At 36.6% G+C, this 24,381-nt stretch overlaps 1 protein-coding gene across 9 annotated transcripts in view; it reads left to right on the top strand.

Moving 5' to 3' along the window:
- LOC148655534 (receptor-type tyrosine-protein phosphatase mu) overlaps nt 1-24,381 on the top strand; it is a 240,857-nt gene that overhangs the window by 170,373 nt on the left and 46,103 nt on the right. For 5 of the 9 annotated variants that reach the window (XM_088642105.1, XM_088642102.1, XM_088642100.1 and 2 more), the window contains 2 exons: nt 5,058-5,193; nt 6,932-6,961. In XM_088642105.1, coding sequence (XP_088498231.1) covers nt 5,058-5,193; nt 6,932-6,961 — 166 coding nt within the window. The remainder of the gene's footprint in view (nt 1-5,057; nt 5,194-6,931; nt 6,962-24,381) is intronic. The other 4 variants (XM_088642104.1, XM_088642103.1, XM_088642101.1 and 1 more) reach the window with 1 other exon arrangement.

The following is a 24,381-nucleotide window of genomic DNA, read 5'->3' as shown; positions in this document are numbered from 1 at the left end:
TTGCTCCTGGAAGAATTGTTAGTGGGACCAATGGAGGGTGCTCATATGGTGGGCACTGTGGGTCCTAATGCCCCAGTATAGTGATGGGGGTAGTATACCCCAGATGAGACATAATACCCCAAACCCCGATGTCCTGGCAAAATTTCACCCTGACTTTTATCAATCATGGTCTCCTAATAATCCCCATCTATGAACTGGCTTCTTCGCTCTGTTCTCCTCCCCACTGAGAGCTGATCTGTGGTGAGCATACTGGTGCTCTTTGGATCACATCACATCATCCAGGTGGGGCTTCACATTGGTGGTGGAGGGTCCCCATTGCCTGTAAAGTGTTTGAGTGGAGTGTCCTGAAAAGCGCTATATAAGTGTAAGGATTTATTTTTCTTAAAGTAATCACTAGACTTTTCTTCTGTGAGGCACCATAGCTTATATGATACACAGCAGATTACTGAACTTCAATTTATTAGTCTTTGGGAAAGAAAAGCAATTTGGATAGCAATGGTTACTGTGTATTTTTCCAACAGGTTATTGTGTAGTTTTTATAGGAAAACCTGCTCCATTAAAGTGTTTTCTTATTAAGCATTAAAACCTAATAGTCTGTTTTATGTTGAGGTTTAGGTGGAATTAAAGAGACATAATACTTCTGTATCGCCATAGAGAAGATTCAACAAGGTCATCTTTTTTAAACTTTGAGATTGTTTCATTTTGCAATGTCAAATGGCTTGTTGAATCCAAAAATATTTTACACCAGGAAAGATTGTTACTCTGTTCACATAAAAATGTCTTCAAAAGATAATTACTGTATGCCACTGTGCATTCTGGTAAAAACTACATTTTTTCTCAATTTTGTTTATTACATATTACAAGGTAGTCATAGTAAATACGTTGATTTATGCATTTATGCAAGAGAATAACAATGAAATTAAGAGAAATGAAAAATGAAATTAAGGAAAAACTCCTTTTCTTCTGTATATACCGTAGTTTACAAATGGAGATCACTGCAATAAATGTTGGATGTGAAGTATGAAATCAGTATCAGCAAAATTAAAAAATGCTAGATGTAATTGTACAGTAGGTGATGAACACGTTCAAAATTCCTAAGTGTTTACTATTTTTTTGCAGTTATAGATTTAGAAAGATGGCTTAATTCATCTCCATCTGTCTGTGATTTCATGTAAAGTACGAGAGAGGTGTCTGGCCTCTCCCACACCAACTGAATGCATTTTAATGACCTGTTGTGTCAAGTGTGATTTATGACCTGTTTTTGTTTGCTTTATGTGATATATTTGTCACTTTAACATTGGCAGCACCATCTATAATACAGGAGAAAGACCAAAAAAAAAGGATGAGGAATTTCATGGGTTTGGGAGGTTTTTTTTGTTTTTATGAATTTCTGACACAAATGTCTTTTTTTTTTCTTGGATACATTGGCAACGTCATAAAGATCTTGCAAGACCTGTGTTGCAGGTGTGGAAAATGAAAGCCACTGCCTTTGTTACTTTCTTTTCAGAGTTTGAAAGAAATCCTTTATAGACTGATATTAGGCTATAATCAGAAAATAAATTGCTGGCTTTTTCACGGGCACACTATAGGTCTGTTGAGGGGCTGGGAGATGTTCACTGTGATCCCACAGCCCAGCTTCTGTGGCAGCTAGCTATGTAATGTAAGGCAGTGATCTTCCAGACCCTTGTTGCTCTTTTTATAACCACACCTGCCAGCTCCCCTGGTCTGTTGCCGTCTTTGTGAGCTCTTTCTTTTGCCAGCATGGAATTTTTCAGCCCATGCAGTTTTCATGCATTGTCCCCGTACACGTTCACGATGCATTGAGTGCCATTGTGTTTGTCCACTGCACCTGGTCATGCTGATTGCTTTCAGCGTCCATGACACACCTGTATAAAACGAATCATAAATAAGGAACAGCCCAAGCTACTGTAGAGACATGTGACTCTGCTCTTTGAGGTTACTCTAGGCAGCTACGAGAATGGTGGACTGGTTTGATCTTTCATGTTTCATGTTGGGCTCAGAACCACCCTCATACATAAGCTACAGAATTGATTAGTAGATGAGAAGAATTGGGTGGGCTGTTTCTCTTGGGCAGACTGTTACATTAAAATATTCACCAGTTTTCTCAACTTGCTTCTTGCTTAAATGGTTAACAAATGTTGCTAGAAAACCGCAGAAGCACTGTAAATTGAACTCAGAATGACAACATTGGAAGATAAAGCAGCATTTTCCCTACATTATTAGAAAATTTACACCCTAATGGATGATGGGCCAGATTAAGCCAGTGTCAAATCTCCTGAAATGGTTAGCTGATGATGTGAAAATGCCAAATCCCCTTAGCATTTCTGACATTGTTTATTGTAATTAAACATAACGATGTTATGGCGGAGTGGCGGAATTGGATCCAGTGTCTAAAACTGGATTTCATTTAGTCCCCATAAAGAGAGGAATACAAACATGATTTGATACCACTTAGATGGTACAGCACCTCCTGTCAGTTCTTGTAGTTTCTGAGTTTTGGTGAAATAGGCTTTTTAATTTTTTTAAATAAAAATATTTACAGTAGCTTTTATAAGGATATTTTCACACCAGTTTCCAGCAAAAGCGGATGTCCTTATAAGACACTGGAAACTTTCATCAGTTTTGTAGTCTTCAACATATTTTATCTTGAAGTGCTTTTTTTCCCCCAAGTGTATAGAATGATTTGGCTGTAGTAATCCAGTTGTGGCAATATTCAGAAGTCACATGTATTGTTCTGTGGATACTTTGGGAAGCACTCAATTTCAGTTTATAAAGTAGTAAATTATAATCTAATTTGCTAAGATATTTGCTGTATTTGTGGTTGTCAAATATACCATATGCTTTCTGTTTAATTATTAAAAGGTAACACGTGCATTTTTTGTTTCTGAGTTTCAGTGTTTTAATTCAAGTTTATTTTCTTGAACTGTACAGCAGTCAATTACAAATTGGTTAGCACAAAGTGCAACAGAGTGAGTTGATACCTGTTCTGCGGAGTCATCTAAATACAGTGTGTAGATGATATGTTTATAACAACATTTGAGACTCAATCAAAATGTTAAGTTCAATCTACAAATCTGTTCCATCCTCTGTGTAGATGGCAGGCTGTTACTGATGCGTGGGGTTGTTTATGTGTGTACAATACGTAGTTTTGAATTGACTTCCTATTACAATAATTTTGCAGAATTGCAGCCTGTAGTATGTGTGTCAGTGAAAGTAAAATAGTATTTTTTTTAGAAACGAGACCAGGCTTCCAACACCATCTATCAAGGCTCAAACGATAGCAGGGCGCTTCGCATGATGGATGTTGTCACATTTTGATTGAAAAAGTGGTGGTGGCAGAAAAATAGATTCAGTTTAGTGAATTGAACAGTGTGTTCTGACATTTTTCATCCTGAACTCATTTAGCAAGAGGAAATGGATATTTCATCAGGCACCTGTCTGACGTTCCATCACATTATGCAGTAAACAGTCCAAACAGTGTTCTTAAAACAGGGAAGCCCGGAAGTGCTAAAACAGTGGTAGCTGCTAGGTGTTGGTTATCTCATTTAAACAGATATTAAATGTGTATGCCAGTGGTGTGATCATCAGCTGCTGCCTGCTTCGTGAATAAATTGCTTAGAAGGAGTCTTTTTGCTCACCAGATGTGACCCACATTTGGATATCCAAAGGCAAGAAGAAGTGCTTATTGTGTTCAAAAAAACAATTGGTGTTGAAATGCATGGCCAATGAGCTTATCTCACTTTCTCAGGTACTAGAGCTAATACGGTGAGAGATGACTGCTTCATTTATGAAAAATAAATTATTGAGGAGAAAGGTTACAGCAAAACAAGGGCTTGAGAGACGCGTTGCATGGTTAGGTGCCAGTGTGAAAATGGAATATAACGAGGTGGGAATGGGAATTCATAAGAGCAGGGCTTGGGATTCAGTTTCTGTTCAGCGAAACAGTCTTCGATCAATAAACATGTTTAAATAAATGTTTAAATCTGAAATTAGTCATAAAAGGATCGAAGTCCATAGTGCCTAAATTCGTAACTTTACACTGCAATATATTTTTAGATTGTTTGACACTCCGAGTTTTCATAGTTGACTTGTTAGTTCTGCATGAGAAAGTTACATAAAGTATGGATATCAGCCCACCCAAGTGTAGGCTATGAAGGAAAGGTTTTGTTTTGCCTCCTGGATATTGACTATAGCCATTGGTATTTCTTTTCAAGTTGTAAAAAATTCCTTTTAACCTAAAGTCCTAGAAAATATTTTTGAATGGGAAAAAATGAGGTTGTGTGTAATTTTTATTTATTTTTTGATTTGGTGAAGAAAATGCTCAACCAGGCTAAATGTTTTAAAGATGTTGACGTTTTTTCCTCCTCCAGTATTCTGCATTGGCTCTGTTGAAGGGTTTATGTGCATAAAAAAATAAAAACCACTCACTCTGCTATTCTGCCTTTTGTATTCATCTCAATGTGCCTGTTTATCAGCTTGTATAACATAAGTACACCACAGCTACTTAATATTCTGCACTTGCATTTAATTTCATGCTGGGCTTTGTTTTAGTTGGCTTCTTGATTAATTTAACTCCATCATGATTAGCTAAGTACCTGGGGAGATGAATGGTGAAAAGTTCTTCTGTGGAACAGGGCTACATACTGAGTATCCCTAGTTCACAGTAATTGCGAACAGGCCATAAATGAAGGCGTGATGTAAAGTAACGAAATGCTTGTTGTGGTTTCAGCTACACAGTTGTATTGGCGGTAATTGGTATAAGAGCTAAAGGTGAGATAACTTCTGTTGAAAGAAGATGGGATATGAGGGGAATAAAATCAGTTGTTGTTGTTGTGCTGTTGTTAGAGAGCAGTTTAATTCTGTCCTCCACAGTTCTCTAGCATGATTCTTCTCTCCTCGTTAGGAAAGTGCCCAACCCTTGCATTTTTGTGGCTGAGGTCACCAGGAGTTGTGTGCTACAGTTGCATGTTAGCATTTCCCTCCCGTGAACCTGCTGTAATACAGTTGTTTCTCTTTGCAAACTGACATGGTTGCAGGTGCTGCCACTCGAAAGCCTGATGCTGTGGAGCCTGAGAAGCAGACCGATCACACTGTGAAGATCGCTGGCGTCATCGCTGGCATCCTCCTCTTCGTCATCATCTTCCTGGGAGTCGTGCTCGTGATGAAGAAGAGGTAAGAGACATCCCTGACTTGTTAAAAAAATACATTCAGATGTACTGTGCTTCGAAATGTTGCACATGTTCTTACATGTGGTACTGTATTTAATGTCTTTGTAACTGTCTTTGTAATTTGGAAGTTACATCTTGAATTTTGTTAGTGTTACAAGTTGGAATGCTTTTAAAAGGTAACTAGAACCTTAATTAAAAGGATAACTGGATTATTTAAATTAGAAGAATCTTACATGATGTCTTTGGAACCTTGTGTGCACTGCTTCATATACACAGTTTGTGCTTATGCTTGTGTGTGCACATTAAGAGCAATTTATATTTTAAATGGTAAGACACAAATATTGGGTTTGTGGCAGATTGTTCAGAAAAACAGGATGTATTATGGCCATTAATCTTTAGGGCCAAAAGTAATCCACAGTGCTTGCCTCTTCACCTTCTAACTGCTGCATTTTCAAATTGTTTAATAATTGATTTGATTGCATTGATAAAACCCATTAAACTGTTTATAATGCTGATGTACAATATACAATGAAATATTAATTACTGTCTTTGCAATGCTCAAACAAATGCCACTGTTTTAATGACCTGGGAGTGGGAATAGGGAAATATTTCTGAGGCTTATCTAAGGAAAAAAAGCAGATAAGAAAGAAAAATTGATGAAAGCACATTTTTCAAAGAGATGCCTTCAGCATGTAGCTAGAGGCAAGTTTACATTAACTGAAGTCCCATGCCAGGCAAGCATTTCTATATTCTGTGCTGCAGCCCTAGGAGTGACTGCTGTGCAAATAAGAAACTTCTGTGTGCGCAGTAAAGCCTGCAATAACATATTATGAGAGTTTTTCTAAGTTTGTACTAGATTATAGGAGGTGGTGTGCAAACATTGCAGTAACTTGACATTCCTGAATTAGAACAATGGTTAGGAAATAAAGAGTGATGTTCAAGCTATGAGGTTTTGTTTAAAAAACATGAAAACAACTTAATGTTGAAAAAAGATTTTTCAATGGGATATAAAGTGAATAATTGCCTGTCATATGCCTTGCTTTCAATAAATTAGTGAAATTCTACATTTGCTTTTCATGGCGACCTTTTAATTGAAAGTGTTTGCAGTTCAGTGGCTAAGAAAATGTGAGATTGCCGAAATACTCATATGTTTGAATATTAGAATTATTAACATTTTAATTAAATCATCGAGATGTTAATGAATAGTCGTTTCTGTTAATTTGTTTCAGTTAGGAAGTGATATTCCCTTCCTTGGATTGGGAAAAAAAAAGGTTACTTCATCTGGTTTTTCCATTGATTTGTTACACTTAAATAATTGCCCTGTCAACGCAAGTTCTTCTAACACCCTTTAAAAAACATCTGAGTCTTCTAATCAACCTTCCTTAACGTTTCCAATTCCTTTTTTTTTTTAACAAATCTGGTCCAATACGTCCAATACGAAACCCTCTTTGATATGAACCAGTCTTTTTGGACTTTCGTTAGCAGTAGATTATCCTGTATGCATATTGTTTTTAATTAATGTTCGCAGTACTCCCTTTCAGAAAGAATTCTGCATTTATTCTATTTTGCATGACATATTCCCAGCTGTCACCTTGCCCTCACGACCACTAGTAACCTTCACTTATGCCATCATATCTAGTTTTGTTCATTTATATTTTTAAACATTAATATTTTACTTTTCTTTCCTTCCATTCCATTTTTCCCCACCACTGCTTAAAACCTACCACCACCCCACTTGGCAGAAGAAGCTATCACTCCTACACTTATTACCTGTAAGTAACCACTTTGTGCAACATCAGTGCTTTCTGCCACACTTTTCTATGCATGAGTAAATTACTTCTTAAGATCTAGCTTTCCCCTTTCAAACTGAAAATTTTTGTGTTCCAACCTAAGTATGGAATGAAAACCTATAAAATTCTTCTTCTTAAGAATGAACTTCGTCTGTCCTGCTTATATCCTAGTCTGGACACATTTCAAACCTAGGATTGTATAAATATGGCTTCAGTGACAAATGCTGTATAACGCCATTTACAGCTAATCGTAAGCATGACTGCATAGTTTGCAATGTAATTATATAGTAATTTTAAGAAATAATACATTTAATAGATAAATCCGTATGCCCCTGTTACAACATGTAAATTCTGTACAACTTAGTTACTTTCTTGGTCAAATTTATTATAGACTTGATTGTAATGAAATACAAAAATTAAAGATTTCCAAAATATTAACTGAAATATTTTGATATTTTAAAGACAAAAATATTTTGGAGAAAAAAACCCAATATTTTAAATGCCCCTCTAATGTCACAAATATCCATTATCATACAGTAACTGACTGACTTCTGCCTTTGTTGTGTTGCTTTCAATAGATCATTGGGTACATTCAGCCTTTATGAAAGTTTTAGTTTGAAAGGGGACCTTCATCTGTACTAATATCTAAGAGGCTTTGAGAAATTCCATATTTCGGGTTTGAGAAATCTACACAGAAGCAAGAAGCAGTTTTTTTTTCTTTTGAAATATATTTATTACCATGAACTGCTTTCTAAAACTTCTTTGCATTGATCCACAAGAATGGCTAGAAATCCCTTCCTCATCTATTCCAGCATTAAAGAAAAAACTGTCATGACAGAAAAAAAAATGCTGTAACTTTGCCTAAAACCACCTTCCTCCCCATCTCTCATTGTTTCCGTTTTTTGTTTTTGTCCTTTATTTGGCAATCGCTCATTTTTTTCTGTCTTTTTTGACCGTCAGTTTTAGCATGATCACGAAGATGGCATGTTAATCTCCGAAGTTAAGTGCGCGTTCCGCGGCACTTATCAATCTGTTGTCAGCTGTAGCACTCGACTGCGTGATACTTGCTTCCAATAGATTGTGCTCCAAGATGTTTTTGGACCGTGTAAATTAATAATAGATTAATAGATTAATAATAATAGATTAATAATAATCTGTGCACATATTCTGTGCTGTCTTCACATGTTCATCATTTCTGTGGTAGGAGTTACGTGCAGGTAAAACATGGGTGTATAAACTTACTGTTGCTGTAGTGAGAATGATAATTATATAACCATGTTTGTCTTTAAACCTCTCTCTTCAGAAGTGTTGTTATTGAAGGGAATATTTTCAAGAGAATTGAACATGCATCATTATTTTTTAAAGACGACAGGGCATGATGATCATACATACTGTATGTTCTTATTTTTTTACTGTAGTGTGATGATTTCAACTTCATTAAAAGTGCCTTTGCCGCTACATTGTAGTTACAGTTTAGTGTCTAGTGTGTTATGAAATTAATATCTTTCTTTTCACTGAAGGTTTAAGCAAACCCCACATTTTCATTTATGTAGAATCTGGGCACAGCCCTTTAACCAAAGAGAAACCAGGAGGGAAAGCTGCTGAAAGAATAATATTTATCAAACTGGTTATTATACTGATCATAGTATGTTATTCTTGACATCTAAACCAATATTTTAAAGTGTTCTCCTGTATTAAAAATCACATTTCTAAAACAGTCTTTGTTAAATTAATCTGTTTTTGACATATATTTCTATTAGAAAAATATCTAGCTGACAGTTCAAATATGACCAGAAATGTTGGTCCTCAAAAATCTTCATGATTTAAGTATCACACTTTGTACCCTGCTGTTAATTCAGTATTTGGGTAGCTTTGTAAAAATCTCCATATAAATTTGATTTTCATTTCCTACTACATTTTCTTTTGCTACATATGGAATAAATGGTTAGACTAGGTTTTTGATAGCCAAGGGAAGACAATAAAGTTTATTTGGCAGTTCATTTTATTTCATAAAAATAAAATACTGTATGTATTTTGTTGGAGCATAGGAATGAAGTTAATTTACGATTTGGCAAATACTGTTGCAGATGGAACCCTTTCATTTTAGTATTTCACTGTAGCTTTCTTTACTGAGCTGGCTAAGAGCATGCCATTTTGCTTCAAGATATTAATGCATTGCGTAATCTGACGTATGCCAATGTTTCTTTGTTTTATATTAATGAAAATCTCAGTAAACAGTTTTAAGATTACCACAGTGCTCTAATGAGTTTTAGTAGCAGCAGCTAATGACATATCAGAAAAAGTCCATGTTTTGTGACATCTGGATTGCTAATCTCAGGTGCAGCAGAACTGGCGTATTTCAGCAAACTTACACTGACATTTCGAGTTCATGGCCCTTATCTTTGTATGTGCTGTAGCTTTCTGCTTAAGACATGAAAAAGATAAGAATTAAAAGAAAGTGACACCTTAACAAGATTTTCTTTTTAGAAAAAAACTTAGTCACTGACTACCCTTTGGCGTAATATGATAAAAATGTTTAAAACACCTAATGGTATTTTAGGTATTCCTGTCTAACTTTATTTAAAAATGTGGTTATTTTTCTATTTGAAAAAACACGGAAAATATTTGGTTCACCTGAAAAATTGAGCGCTTAGTATGCTGTCCATGCTGTGTCCCATAAACACGTGTCCTGCTGACACTTTTTTGAGTTGTTTAAATCAAAGATAGAAAGGACCATCATTTAACTTACAATGTGCTAAATTGCTAAAGATTATGCAGCTCAGTACTTACCCATCCAGCGCTATAAGTTTGCTTTACATCAGTATTCATTTTCACAAAATGAGCTGTTATGTTTCAGCTGGGTTTAATGAAATATTGAACCGAGTGTCTTTGATCCGCACGAGATCACTGCGTGTGGGGGCAGGTGATTTCTGTGCAGGCGAAGCCTAGTTTCTTTCGATTACAAGAGAGTAAGTCTGCCTTTCTGCAGTTACTCTAAGGACATAAAAACTGTTGCAGATCAGTCAGTGCTGTTCAGCCCATCTAGGCTCTTGGCTGCTGTTAGCTAAATGACCTCGTTGATCTCATCCGGCTGCTTATTGGAAGAAGACATTATATATTTGTGACATTAGAAGGATATTGCCTTCAACAACATATTGTTCCAGACTTCTACAACCCAAAGAAGTGCCTACTGGTCTCATTTTTAAATGCACTTCTGTGTACTTTGTGTTCTGTTTCATCTTTCACTGCTAATTCTTAATTATTGTCACAATTAAAACTGATTACAGTCAATGACAACTGCAATCGGTTACTATCAATTGTAATGAAATTGTTATTTAGATTGTAATTATATTCAGTTTGAATTTTAATATCAATTGCTGTTACAATTGCAATGTGTTACAATCCATTATAATTACAATTATCATTGCAATTACAGTCCTAAAGCATTAAACTCTGTGTCGTACTCCAGACAAAAATCCTCTAAAAATCTTTTGTAGGTTTCTCTGTTTAGTTTGAACAGAGAAAAGTAAAAAAAAACACATAAGGATGATAGAGAAAAAATTATGAATGGACATAAATCACAGCTTTCTGTTTTAAGCTGGTTTCCCTGTGTACAAGTCGTAAACTTCATTATTTCAGTGTGGTTTCTGTGCTGAAAGACAGAGCCATTAAACACAGGCATTTAACTGAATGTGCCGAGTGCATGAAAGCCTTAATTAAATCCTACAAGCAGGACTTACACAGAACAAGAATCAAATTAATTGCAACAACGAATGCACATTTGTTTCACTGACAGGCCCTGCATTTTGATGGAAAAAAAGGCAATCTCAGTCTTCTTATCTGAGTTGGGAATATGCACAATCACTTTTCATTAGGGTGATGGGTCATTGCTATGTGTCTTCTCAGTCTCACTGTTTACATGATAATGACCTCTCGAATTCAGTCGTTTTAGATAGTTTAACACAGGATTCCACTGTTATAAGTGCCTCGACATAAAACAAGCTATCTGTCTGCCCCTTTTCACTTTGTGTTCATCTAAGGATAATTAGTAAGTAGCCCAAGTAAATGCAATTTGAAGAGTTTGCAAGCTAGAAATGTTTAGTGCTTGCCAAGGAAAACAAACTAATTCACTAGTTTTCAGATCAGTCATTTATAAAAAAAAGTACTTTTCTAATATGATAAAAAAAAAGTGGGAAATTCTTCCAAATCCTTCAATATTCCTTCTTCCTAATCTTCAGTTTTTAATGGAAATTTATGGAACTCCTCTGGAAAATGTTTCACAATAAGCCCTCGTGAATAGCTTTTAAATTCTGTCAAGAACACAAATTCTGTCTCTTTGAACACAAAAGAGAATTCTGACTTGTTTTGCATGTCTGTCCATAGATGCATCTGAAATGTTAACTTACTTACTAGTGTATGATTTCCCAAAAAGAGACTAAATCATAATTACATGCACTGTCCTGTTGAGTTAAATGTACACTTACAATCAGTTACAAGGCTATAGATACAGTAGCTCTCATAAGTAATCAGGGCATGACATAAAATAAATAGAAGGAGGCCATTCATGTCATGCATCTCTTTTGGTTTCTAATTGATCATAGCATCTCATCCACCCATTCACTGAAGTCAGCCGTAGTATCAGCTTTGACAACAAGATAGCTTGTTCCAGACTTTCACTACCACTTTCACTACTATAACAATTATATATTCCACCCCTTACTATCCATCTCTTTACTCCGGTTTCAGGGTTGATTCTAATGGAATCCACTGGGTTGACTTTCTCAATATCTTTGAGGCTTTTGAGTCTTTGAATCAAATCCCTTCTTAGTCTTCTCTATTCAAGATAAAAAAGATTCAGCTCTTTTAACTTGCCAGTGTAGGACAGTTAAAAGAATGTACCTGGTTGCTCTTCTTGGGACTGATTGTCTCTCTTGAGACGAGAGCTTTGTTAAAATATTGAATTAGCCAGGAGCTTATATGTTATGTGGTTCTTTAAAATGAGGATCCTGAAACAGAACTGGGGGCCTGTTGGTTAAATAGGTTACTTTGGCTCCTAAGAGCATGATGAAATAGGATGTTAGTGTATCCATGATTGCCATTCACAAGAAGGGGCATTCTAGGAAGAAAATCGCCATGGAACTTTTCACACGTGATTGACTACAGACTTCAGAACACAACTACTCTGTCCACTGTGTGTTGCAGCAAGCTGTGGGATCGTGTATATCAGTCACAGAATAGGTAAGATAAGTGAAATGACAAATGTCTTGATCACAGTAGATGGGGAAGTTAAGGTTGTCCAGCCTGATAGCACTCCTGTTTTTCCTGATAATGTCTTAATTATCAAGTATTTACACCTCACTCCAAAGAGTGACTCTTTACATGATGATTTCTCCTCATCATGTTTGGGCAGCATTCTGACTTTAGCAGCACAGTATTAAGAGGGCCACCTGCTGGTCTGTGGCTGCACGCATTACCTCGGATACCTGGCATAAGCTGAAACAAATACAAGTGCCACAAAAGGTTGAAAGATGTGTTCAGCTGTATTGCAAAATCAATTAAATATGTAATTCATATATATATATACACTGTATAACACCCTCTAGTCATCAGAGTGCGCTGAGGCTTATAAAGCTGCCCATACTGTATTTATTTCAGTTAGCTGAAAGTAAGCATCATTTTCTGCTGAGCTTATTTCCTTCTCGGGATCACTGAGTGTCTGGTACTCTATATTAGGTCAGGCAAAAAGATCATCTGGAAATAATGCACTGCTCAGATCTCTGTATGAATTGAAAGGTCACTGCCAGTGACTGCGTAATCACAATAAAGGCTTTATCACTTTCAATAATTATTGCTTTAAGTGATGTCCTTAGTCCTGGGATCTGTATATATAGTTTCAGTATCAATGCAAATGCTGAGTCTCATTTAAAAATAAAACTTTTGAATGGAGTTGTTAGTGCTTTTCGTACTGTTATACAGTATGTACCATATATGGATGTCTTCTGCTAAATATTTTTAAAAAGGAAGTCCAAATAATTCATTTACTCAGCTGCTTTTAAACTGGTTTTGCATCACAGTCTGGTTATGCATTTGTTTCTTATTTATGGATGGATGCTTTTGACTGACAATTTTTATTGGACAAGGTTGCTGACAATTATGGGTTTGATTGGAAACCAAAACTTAGATTACATGTGACTTGAAATGAATGACAAAAAACACCGTTACAAAACACATGGCTACAGTGGCTTTTACTAATGTCTTTACTGTTCCATCCTAGGATTTGTTCCCATGCTTCCTGGTGTTTTTCCTCCTATTATATTTTCGCGAAGCGTCTCAACATGGGGAACTTGAAACATGGAAAAGATAGACTATGATATTTCCATCCTGCACAATTTACACGTGATGCTAAGTTTTAAAAGGGGGGTGAGTACAGAGATGAGGGTTGGGGAATTGAGAGATTTCATGAATGGTGTATCACATGGTATTACAATACTGCTGTTCTGATGTCAGAATGTCCAGGACTTCTCTAGACTATTAAACTTTACTTTGGACCCCAATATACACTTGGATGGTCAGTCCTTTTTAGAAGAACAATTCTAATGATATTATTTTTCAAAGAAAAATGCTTTGAATTCTTCAGAGAAAACACAATTATAAGATTTATGCAGACAGGTACAGAAAATGTATATATGCAAAAAAAACAGCCGAGACTGGCTGACATTCTTTAATATCCATCACTAAATGCGCAGACTTCAGTTTCACACCATATATTTCCTTATGATAGGAGAAAATATCAAACAATGAAGAAATCTCTTTGAGAAGTTGATATGACAGGGAACCTTGAAAGAGTTTTTGAAAAGAATGCTGCAGTTGCAGAGAGGAAATTGTGAGTTTATTTGCTCCGAGAATAAGCGTCTGTTAGAAGAAAACTGTTGAAATGGTGTGTGGTGCCAGCTGTAAATCACAGAGGTACCAAAGTGAAGGTTTGTATAAACAGGAGTTATAGTGAAGACAGCCATTCGCTGGTACAATGTAACACCCTCAGGAAGGTATCTTGCAGAATAAGTTTATTTTTAAACATAATATAAATAAAATATCATAAACCTAATCACAGAGATTTTTAACTCGCTTGTAACTAATGCAGTGCAGTACTGTAGAGTACTCAGAATCGTAACAGGAAGGTTGTGGGTTCGAATTGTGGGTGGGGCATTGTTGTCTTATCACTCAGATCACTTCAGTAAAGCATCCAGTTACAGAATCTGATAAGAACATAAGTTGGTGTGACAGTCAGTTGGACAGAAGCACCAGCCAAATAAATTATTAAAATAATCTGGGGAATCTGATTATCTCCTCAGTCCTATAGAAACTGTCTAAAATGACCAGCACTTCACTTCTTTGACTCATGAACCTATATACATTCGAATGGGTGAAGAGAAGTTGAATGTCAGCATAAAGTGGAAAGAAAAAATCAAAACCATAAATGTTGGTTGTACACAGTGTGTACTCACCCCATTTGCTATGGCAAAAAGTTCAGGCGCACAAAATTACTTTAACAAGTCACATAAATAGTTGAATGGTCTCTGTATGCAGCAGAAGTGGTTCAGATGATTTCAGATGAATACGTCCGTCTCTGTAAGGTCCCTCAATCAGGTAGTGAATTTTAAGCAAACTTTACGTCAGTCGTGAAGACCGAGGAGCCTTCAAAACAACTAATGAGTGGTATTAAAAATGTCAGAGACACTGAATAGCACTTTGAACTGTGAAGTTGATCATTAAGAACTGTGTACCAGACATTGTTTAAATCAGGCTGCTCAGTCTGCTGAAGTCCTGAAACTGGGATAACTCACCTTTCAACAAAACAATGACCCAAGCATAAGGCCAGAGCTACACTGGAGTGGCCTAACAGGATGAAAGTGACTGTCCTTGAGAATCCTTTAACCAGGTTAAAGTCATGATGTGAATCCAATAGAAAATCTGTAACAGGTCTTAAAAATTGCTGTTCATAAATAACAGTATATCTCAACCAGCTTGACAAAACTTTGCAGCTGCTGTAAGTTTGCAAAGAAGAATGGATGAAAATGACAGAATCCCTTTCTGCAAATTTGTACTTGCCCAAAAAGCCATAGCTGTAACTGCCATCAAAGGTGCTTCCATCAAGTATTGATTCAACATTTTTAGTTTGAGATTTTTCTTTTGCTTTTTTTAACATTTAATTTCTTTGAATGCTCAAAGTGTTAGGTTTAAGCACATAAGTTTTGACTAAGAATATTCACTTTAAGAAATGTGTGTCAATTATGTGTGATTTGGCTAAGTGGTACACCTTTGGAAAGGGGTGTATACTTTTGCAAGGTACTAGATATAAGCTATATTTTACCTTTATAAATAAGAAAGTCTGAGGCTTTTAGAAGATCCAGAGTTCAGCATTTAACTTGGCCCCAGGCAGCCACAGTCCATTAAGTTTAACAGCACATCTAACTGGTTCAGCCTGCTGTACTTATACTGTATAGCTTGCACCACTGCCTTTTGCCCTCGCTAAAACGAAATGCTCATACTGCAAAAAGACTGTCCTGCCTGCAGTCCCCTAGACATGTTGCCTGTGTGTAACAGAAATGTCTGATATCAAAAATACCTACCTTTGGCCAAAAGGTGTTACAGTATATTCCATGTAATTGACATTACTTTAAGTGAAACTAATACAACAAAAAAATGAATGGCTATATTGCTTTTTAATTTAGATTATACAACACAATTTTTAAGTAATATCGAATCTTAATATTGTAAAAGAAAAATCAGAATGTCAACCTCTATTCTAATCCTACAACCATATTAATAGATATTGCCAGAAAAGTCACTTCCAAACCTTCTTTTTTTCATTTCATATAAGTATTCTTCACACTGAAATGAATTATGCTGACAAATTAGGCATTGACTGCCTTTTTTAATGATTGCAACGACTTTATATACAGTTTTTAAAACTGTAATTAGATTAGAAAATGAGTTATTGTGACACATTTAATATTTAATAACCTAGTATGAGTAAAGTCAGCATACAATATCAGAAATGTGCTTATTCCTGGTTAAGGGCTAGGGCCTATCAAAGAAACAGGGGTGTATCAGGATGCATGTTAATCCATCTAAGGGGGAACACACAAGCACTACGACTTTAACTTGAATTGTTTCTCAACCTAGGAACCCTGTCTGCATAATTATAGTAAATTTTAATAGTGAGTTTTACTCATTAACACCCATAACCTTTTTCCAAGCTTTTCTTTTTGCAATTATAAAATCCAATTAACGTGTAACGTGCAAGTACTGTATATAGACCATGGCGTCTTGTATCACGATGTTTTGTTAACATGCCCTTCATAGGATGCATAAAGGCAAGTTCAATAAATATACTGTAAACTTCAGAAGTGGTCTCTTTCAAACCTAATGGTATTAAAAACAAATAGGGGTCTGTTTATTGCTAATTTTATGATCTTCAAAACATCTAGGAAGCAACAGGGGGGCACATACTGTAGATGTGCTTGTTAGGTTAATCTGTTGAGCAGTTTCTCTATGTTAGGGTGAGCTTTCCAAGAGCAAAGGTCCGGGTTGAAGGGGTGGGAGGTCACCTAGACTGCCTTCTCTAATTAGGAGATCTAGAGCCAGCCTGAGCTTGGGATGGTGTAATAGGTGATTCACCTGACCGGTTTGGTATTGTAGGTGTAGAGTTGCCTTCTCTTCCCATCCTTTGAAATAACAAGGGGCAGGACCCTGCCAGCGAGCGGTGAGCTTCCACGGATCCAAAGCATAGTGTCTGTTTTCAAAGCACATTTTCATAAAGACTGTGCTTTGTCTTGAGTGCCCGCCAGCGCGAGATGTCACGACCATAATTCCTTTCATTTGCCCAGTTCTGTGCATCCCGAGGAATCCCTTTGGCAGTGGGCCACCCTCGTCCGCTCCACCCCCGCCTGGGCGCCATGCAGCACGGCCGATAGAGAAGTGTGGAGCTGCGTCACCTGTTGAGTTCAAGGGGAACATGAAGAACATTAGAAGGTTGACAAATGAAAGGAGGCCTGTTTGGTAGTGTAGTACATAGGCCAGTGATCCATCGATCTTATCCAGCAGCTTTTTCAAAGAGACTACTTACGTAGGGCCTGTTTGTACAAACCCGGAGCTCAATTTAGTCAGGACACTGGAGTTAACACGACTACTTCAAATTATTCTTACTCTGTGAGTCTGGATGTCACTCTAACATCTAAGCCAAGGGATGGTTATTCCCACAAATTAAAGCGGTGTTCATCTGAAAAAGTATTGTGCAGTTGCAATGTCTTTTGCTTCCATCCTGATACTTGTCATTTTGCATATATTATAATACACAGTGTTGTTGTAACCACAATAATATCTTGTTTGGGCCTTTACAACACTCATTCAGGATAGTTTCTTCTTTCTCTGAAATGATTGTCAGTGTCTGTTTATAGTTACAAAATTACAGTAGGATCCAGATTTCAGCAGATCTCAGAGGTAAAAAACATCTTTTATTTTGCTTACATTACTTTAATAAAACAAATTAAACTTTAGACCTGTGCATGGTTGCATCATGCCTACTTCTATGATCAGGGCGATTTAGATAGCTTGCTTCAAGAGAGATAGTGCTGTACACGTTGTGAGTGCCGTAGAAAATAAATTGTATTATATGCCCATGTTTATTACATGTGTATTGCATGTGTTTGAACACTGAGATTTCTTATGAAATATATTGTTGATTTATGACATGCTCAGCTTGAGTAGGAAATGAACTCTGACCACAGCCTTTTTTTAGCTAAAACACTGCAGCTGAGTAACTGTAAACAAAGCTCACTCTTCGATCTTCAATGGTAGCTTTGTACAACGAAAGAAGAAATGGTACAACTTGTTCCCTTGTGCGGTAGTTTAGAGGCTGTACCATCAGGGTTAACACGAAGCATTTGTTTTTTCCAGGAAAGAGTTTGTTTGCCAGGGAATTACTTTAAGATGTGTTCATACCTTGTCCATCTTGCTGATTAATTCACCACAAAATGTTTATGTAGTCAACCAGAAATTAAGTATGACAACAGTATAAATTGCATTGTGCTTTGTATGGACACTAATTGGGCTAAATGGTTCATCTTGGTTCCAGTAATATTAAGGACAGCAGTCCAGTTGTTTAAACACACACAAAAATAGTTTATAAAGCATTTTGCACTAATTAGGTGAATCATGCAATATATTCTCAGTATACATGCTATTATTTCTTTAGTTTCTGTTACTCATCTTGGCTCACACCCAAGATGGTCTGTTTTAAAAGATACAGTAATTCTGATGTGGGAAATAGAAGGCAGTCTGAGGAGGTTTTGTGGGCACTTCTCACGATGAAGAATGTCAACTCTTTTATCACTACCAAGGTGGGATGAAGTTCACGTCTATAAACACACAGTGTTTATTGAACTCCACTTTTAGGGTCAAATGTCTTCCTCTTATTTGCATCTTGTCTTCCTAGACTTCCGGCACAGAGAAATAACAGGAATCCGAGTGCTGTGTCTGTTCATTTACTTTTGTGTATTTGTTATCTTGATTTGTCATTCAAGGCAAGGCTGTCAGACACTTCTAAGAGATTTACTTTAAACTCTTTAGTATTCTCTGGTGTGACTACTAGGGGGGGGGACTTTTTTTTTCTTGGGTATGTAAAGAGACAAATGTTAAATTACAGTATCAGATCATACAGTAAGAAAAGCAATCAAGAGGAGATCACTCAGCCCATCTTACTTGTGTGGTAGTTTAGTTGCCAAGTAATCTATAAATTCATCTGGACGTGTGGCCAGGAAATCTGTTCTGGACTCAAAACACTTTGTCTAAAGAAGCATTTTCTGGTCTGCATCCTAACGTCTTTGATTTGCTACTGAGCCTGAAGTATTCTCTTAAATTGAATACTCTTCAGGATTTGATATAGCTGGATCAAAATCTCCAGTGTTCTAAGCAAAGTCACAAAACCATCACCTAAATCGCAGACTTGGTGAAGATGTGTAGGCCTCAGGCCTTGTTTTCAAACCTTCCAAACCGTTATTGAACCTCAGTTTCAGTTCTGTTAAAATCACCCAGTTGGGCTTCTTCAGTAACATGGGCATGGCTTTGCTCTTTTCTGTTGTAATAGTCTTTGGAATATACTGTATTCATTCAGCATGTTTATTGTTCCTTTTCTCAACCTCTTTTTGTCCCCTGTTGTTTCTAACTACTTCCGCTTTTTCATTTCTTTTGCTGTTGTGATACAGAATGCTTTGCATTTTTTTGCACAGTTTTATTTGTAAGCTACGCTTAGTGTCTCTTTGGGATATAAAATATAAGCATTTTGTCTGGCTGGAATTCAGAAATATAAACTAAAGAACTAAAAGAAATAACACCCTTTTTCAGGAAGTAATCTGCTGTATATTAAAGAATATATTTAATATGCATATAAGTTGGATATGTTTTCTTAGCAGCACGTCACAGCAGGACCTGTTCAAGCTGTTGAGTGTTTTAAGTTGTGCTTCCTGTTACACTGTAGGGAGAGAAAAAAGGGAAAATGCAAAAACTAAAATCTGTTTTGACTTTTCCTTTGTGTGCATTTTTTCTCCATTATCATATCAATTTGGAGATTGTGAGAATCTATTCAATGGCCATAATGATAAAGACTTTTAAAGAAATTAAAAGCAGATTGGTTTGCTTTAGTTGCATGTCAAAGAAAAAAGAAACGGTTTTGACATAAGAAAACACAGTGACAGCACCAATTCTGCACACTTTCGACGACAGGCACACCCGTCTTAAGCAAAAACAGTGGACATTTTGACTATATTCAGCATAATGGCGTTCACCTGCTTGATGAATTCAGCTACCTCATATCTGTAAAATATATGATGCTGTTTTTAGATTTCTGTGTCCTTCAGTGACTTGGACAGATCCCTGCCCATCAGGGTCTTTTCTGTTTTACAAGCAGTATGGTGTATAATCCCCACAAATAATATTTCCTTGAAGTGTTCATCATATTTGTCATTTTAAGTCTTGCTCTTGTGTGTAATTTCACTAGCATATACCTGAATATTTTCTGCCTATAGAACATACCCGAAAAAACCTCATGGCATGACGTCGTGACAATATCAGTGTGGAAGATAACCCTCTTATCGATAATATATTTGAAACCGATGACTGACAATCCTAGATTTAATTTAAATTGGTGTTGAAAAGTAACTCGACTTGGAACCTATCAGGCAAATAACGATTTCAAGCATATGCTTTCATGTAAGATAAGGAATTTCAAAAGAATGATTATTAGCTTAAGTAACAGGACATAGTACCTTTTATATGACTCTAGGATCATATAATTTTTCTGCAGGATGAGTAAGACGTAATGACGTTTCTTTAAATGTACAGTATAATAGGATTCAAGGCAGCGATGTTTTTTGCTCCCTATTTTCATCGTCTTTGTCCCCCTCTTTTCATTTCCACTTTCTCTTTGCAACAGGACAGTGGAGCTGTGTATCTGCCAACTTAATTATGATTGGTAGCCTCTAAATAACATGTTCACATTTATTTTCATCTTCTTTATGTGTGTGTGTGTCCATCCAATTGCACTATAAGAGTCCTGACATTTGCAAAGGAATAGGTCTGTCCACCAGTTCTTCAGTTAAGGGTGCAGCGGTTGTCCTCCCAGATGTACAGTATGAATGAAATGATGATGAGGTTGAAAGGCACAAAGGAAAGAGCCTGGGCAGCTCTACCTTGAACTCAAGAAGTGATAAGGCAAAGGCTCTTACACAAAGGGAAACTGCTGGAGTAGAAAATAAGTAATAGCTTGGTACAATGATAACACTATAGAGTAAATGATGAAAAGATCTTCTTGCTTTCTTACTTTAAATTAAATGCTTTCAGAAATAATCTATATGAAATGTATTAGCCTGTGAACTTAGGTAAATAAATACTAAATGATGGTGGCATTAATTTGAGGTTGGTGTCATGTATAATACATGAGTGAGGATTAAATTAAATGGAAAGGAAGAAAACAGCAGCCTGTTTTCACAAGCTCTACACGAATTTGTCTCATCGACATGTATGTACAGTACCGTTCATATTGACTTAAACAAGGAAGCACCAAACTGTGATATTCCATATAAATGACATTTTGCTGTTGTTGGCTCTGTAATTGGAGAAATAAGATATGTTGACTAGCCAGTTTTGACTAAAGTTAGACCTCTTTTCTGTTTTCTGTGCAGTATAGGCACTCTTTAATGTTGCGTGTTTACCTGAGTTTCTGAAATATTTTCACTCCGCTGACAACAAAAATAAAATCAAAACTGACAAACTTTGAAATCATTTCTACGAGTACTTCTGGTTACAATGAATGTCACTGATTCACCCATTAGGTAGTCCTTAACTTGCTATAGAAAGTGGAATGCAGAGACAGCTATACGACCTGCAGTCAGTTTCATTGTTTACAGTCACTGCTGATTATTTACAATTGAGGAAATAATGTTAATGTTCTGTAATTATTTCCAAAACATACTATATTGTAGAAATTAAGATTTCAAGTTTTTACAGTAAGTTCTCAGGGTGACTCTTTTGTCTGTGTAGACTTTACTCAAGAGATTATTGTGCACCGCACGACAGCTTCAGTGATGGAGAATTTCACTTTTTCTGAAATAAAGTGTGGGTGTACGGTAGCTGATCTTTAATGTAATAGTGGGAAAGCAAGCTCTCAGCTCAGTGGAGTTCTGCAGTCTGGCAGGTTTAAATAACTGGAGTATTGTTTCTAGATCACACTTCACATTACAGGTTAGTCTGTTGATCTTCTTGATGTTCTTGTTTGTTGAAGGGGCAAACAATTAGATATTTGAACCTAAGATTGTCTGTTAGTTTCAGTATCATTGCTTTACCAAATCCTCGATCTTTCCTTTAGTGCGGAAAGTTAATTTCCCTTTAACTGCAAGATGGTAAATAAAATCGAACACTCTCTCCGTCTGCTTGGGGTAAATTGCAGATTACACACAATATGACAGGGCACATTAAATGTCAGTTTTGTCAAACAAATTTGTAATAACAGTTAAACTATTAGCTTCCTGTTGGGTCTTCTGAACAAATGACTGTTCCTAGGCAGCGGGAGCTCTATACCATATGGAATACGAACACAGCTAAATTGAATAAACAAGATTGATTTTGAAAAGATAACTGCAGGAACACTTAATTAGTTTATAGCTGTCCATTAACTCGGAATGTATTAAAATGCATTCAGGGGTCACACATTAAATCAAAAGAGCAGTACTACTTACCATGATAAACGCCAAAAGGTTAGGGTAATTCTCTTAAGCAAAGGTAACACAAAAGTATAAGATAATACCATTTAGAAGCTCTAATCAGCAAGGGGGAAAACAGTTTTGATCTTGCTATAAAAAGAAATTGATATTACTAAGACTGTAGGAATTTCATATGAATAATATGGTGTTTGTATATGTGCAGGGCCTTGCAAAAAATATTGACTTTCTTTAAAATATCTGCTGACAAAAAAATCATTTTGTCTTCAGAAATGTTCTGTTTGAGCATGTGAGTTTGCAGTACAAATGCTGATTGGATGCTGAAGTTTTTAAAAGGGTCTGAATACTTTAGCAAGGCTCTGTGTGTGCAATATATACAGTAATATCACCCCATAGTGGTATTTAGCCAGGGCACTTTACGAACTGGGCAATGTGATATCTCTAATGGCCAAGCGGTCAGGATTATGGTTTAATAGCTCAAGTGAAGGATGGAGACACACCTAGAGCAAAGTGTTCCCAGTCAGCATACAAGGGAAATTATTTTGAAATTCTGCTCCAGAAAGTCTTCAGCCACTTACTGGTCCATGAACACAGCGTCTAAGAGTAACTCGGTTCTCCATGGAGGTACTGTATCCCCTTCCCAGTTCTGACCAGGCCCAGCCTTGTCAATGTGGTGGTCTGGTTCAGTTGCACATCTGGCCGGAACGTCCTCCAGCCGATCTGTTGAGCAGTGCAGATGCTGGCACTTACGGTAATGGTGGCTATGTGTCTCCCCATGGGTGCGGTGCTTCAGTAGTAGGTGAAGGGGTATGTAAAGCTCTTGGACATCCTTGGGGATGAAAAGGGATATACAGTATAAAGGGAAAGAACCTTTATTATAAATAAGGAAAACTTATGATTGCAGTAGGTGTTACGAAGTGGTGGGAATGGTGAATTACATCAGTGTGTAATTGATTAACCGCTGGGTAAACCGCTGGGTAATGGTTTATTTGAATTTTTCTGCTTAATGGCTTCATAATTTCTGCGTAACTGCTATACAAGAGGTTATAATCACATACTCTACGTCATGCTTTACAGGGAGATGGGCAAATGGCATAACGTGCATAATGGCATTTGAAAGAATGTATAGCAATGCTTTTGTATGATGAAACACTCAAATGAATGTCATGACCTCTTCTTTAGTTTACAGTATGTCATTTGCGCATGTCCCTGTAAAACATGATGTACAGTATGTAATTATAACATTATAACATCTCGTGTAGCAGTTATGAAGGGATTCAGTTGTTACCCAAATGTGCTCTGTTCTACATTGCTTCATATACTAGCACCTTTTCTGTCTCTCCTTTGTACCTGAAGAAGGGTCAACAAGTATTTCCTTTGTGCCTTTCAGCATGGATTAACCTCTCATTTACTGTCATTACTTCTATGAACTGTTCATGAGATCAGTAATGACTAATGAGTCAGGACCGCAATTTGACGTGTCGATTGAGGACTGGAACTTCCTAAAACAAAATGTCCCTCGTGAATCCTCTGGGACATTGGTTGTGGAAATTATAGTCGAGAAGAAACATCTTGATTCTGGTCCAGACGTGCCTCCTAGTCCACCAGCAGCACTTTGTAGTAGCAGTTTAATTTTTCTCATCGAGGTCTCATCACCCTGTGTTGACCAGGCCCAGACCGATGAAACGTGACTGCAAATACTGTGTATTCGCAGTAAAGTGAATTTCCATTGCCAGTAGTGGTAATTTATTTGCATACAGATTAATAATTGAGATGTGAATGAGCTGCTGTTTATTTGTCCTCACCAATAACAGATTAAGTCATGAAATGTTTAAACAAATTGTAATCATACACGTTTTTGTCGCCATATTGGCCTTTTTACGTAACCTCAACATTTATATCAGTATGTTTTGGATTAGAATGTATTTGCTTAATTTTTGTGCTGTATGTACTTACTGTAATAGGTACTTTTGAAGCCAAAGCAGTGTTACACTATCTCAATAATCACTGCAGCACATTGTGTTTTCTTCAGTCTGAATTTCACATGAATAATTCACTTTCCTGGTAAGTGCTTTAAAGGGGTTAATCCAAGGCAACATTGTTTTTTCTTATAAAAAGTCCCAATTT

Source organism: Lepisosteus platostomus, chromosome 8, assembly GCF_059453375.1.
Source record: "Lepisosteus platostomus isolate fLepPlt1 chromosome 8, fLepPlt1.hap1, whole genome shotgun sequence".
Classification (NCBI taxonomy): Eukaryota; Metazoa; Chordata; class Actinopteri; order Semionotiformes; family Lepisosteidae; genus Lepisosteus; species Lepisosteus platostomus.
Note: the sequence above shows the minus strand (reverse complement) of the source record. Positions and strands in the feature narration are given on the sequence as shown.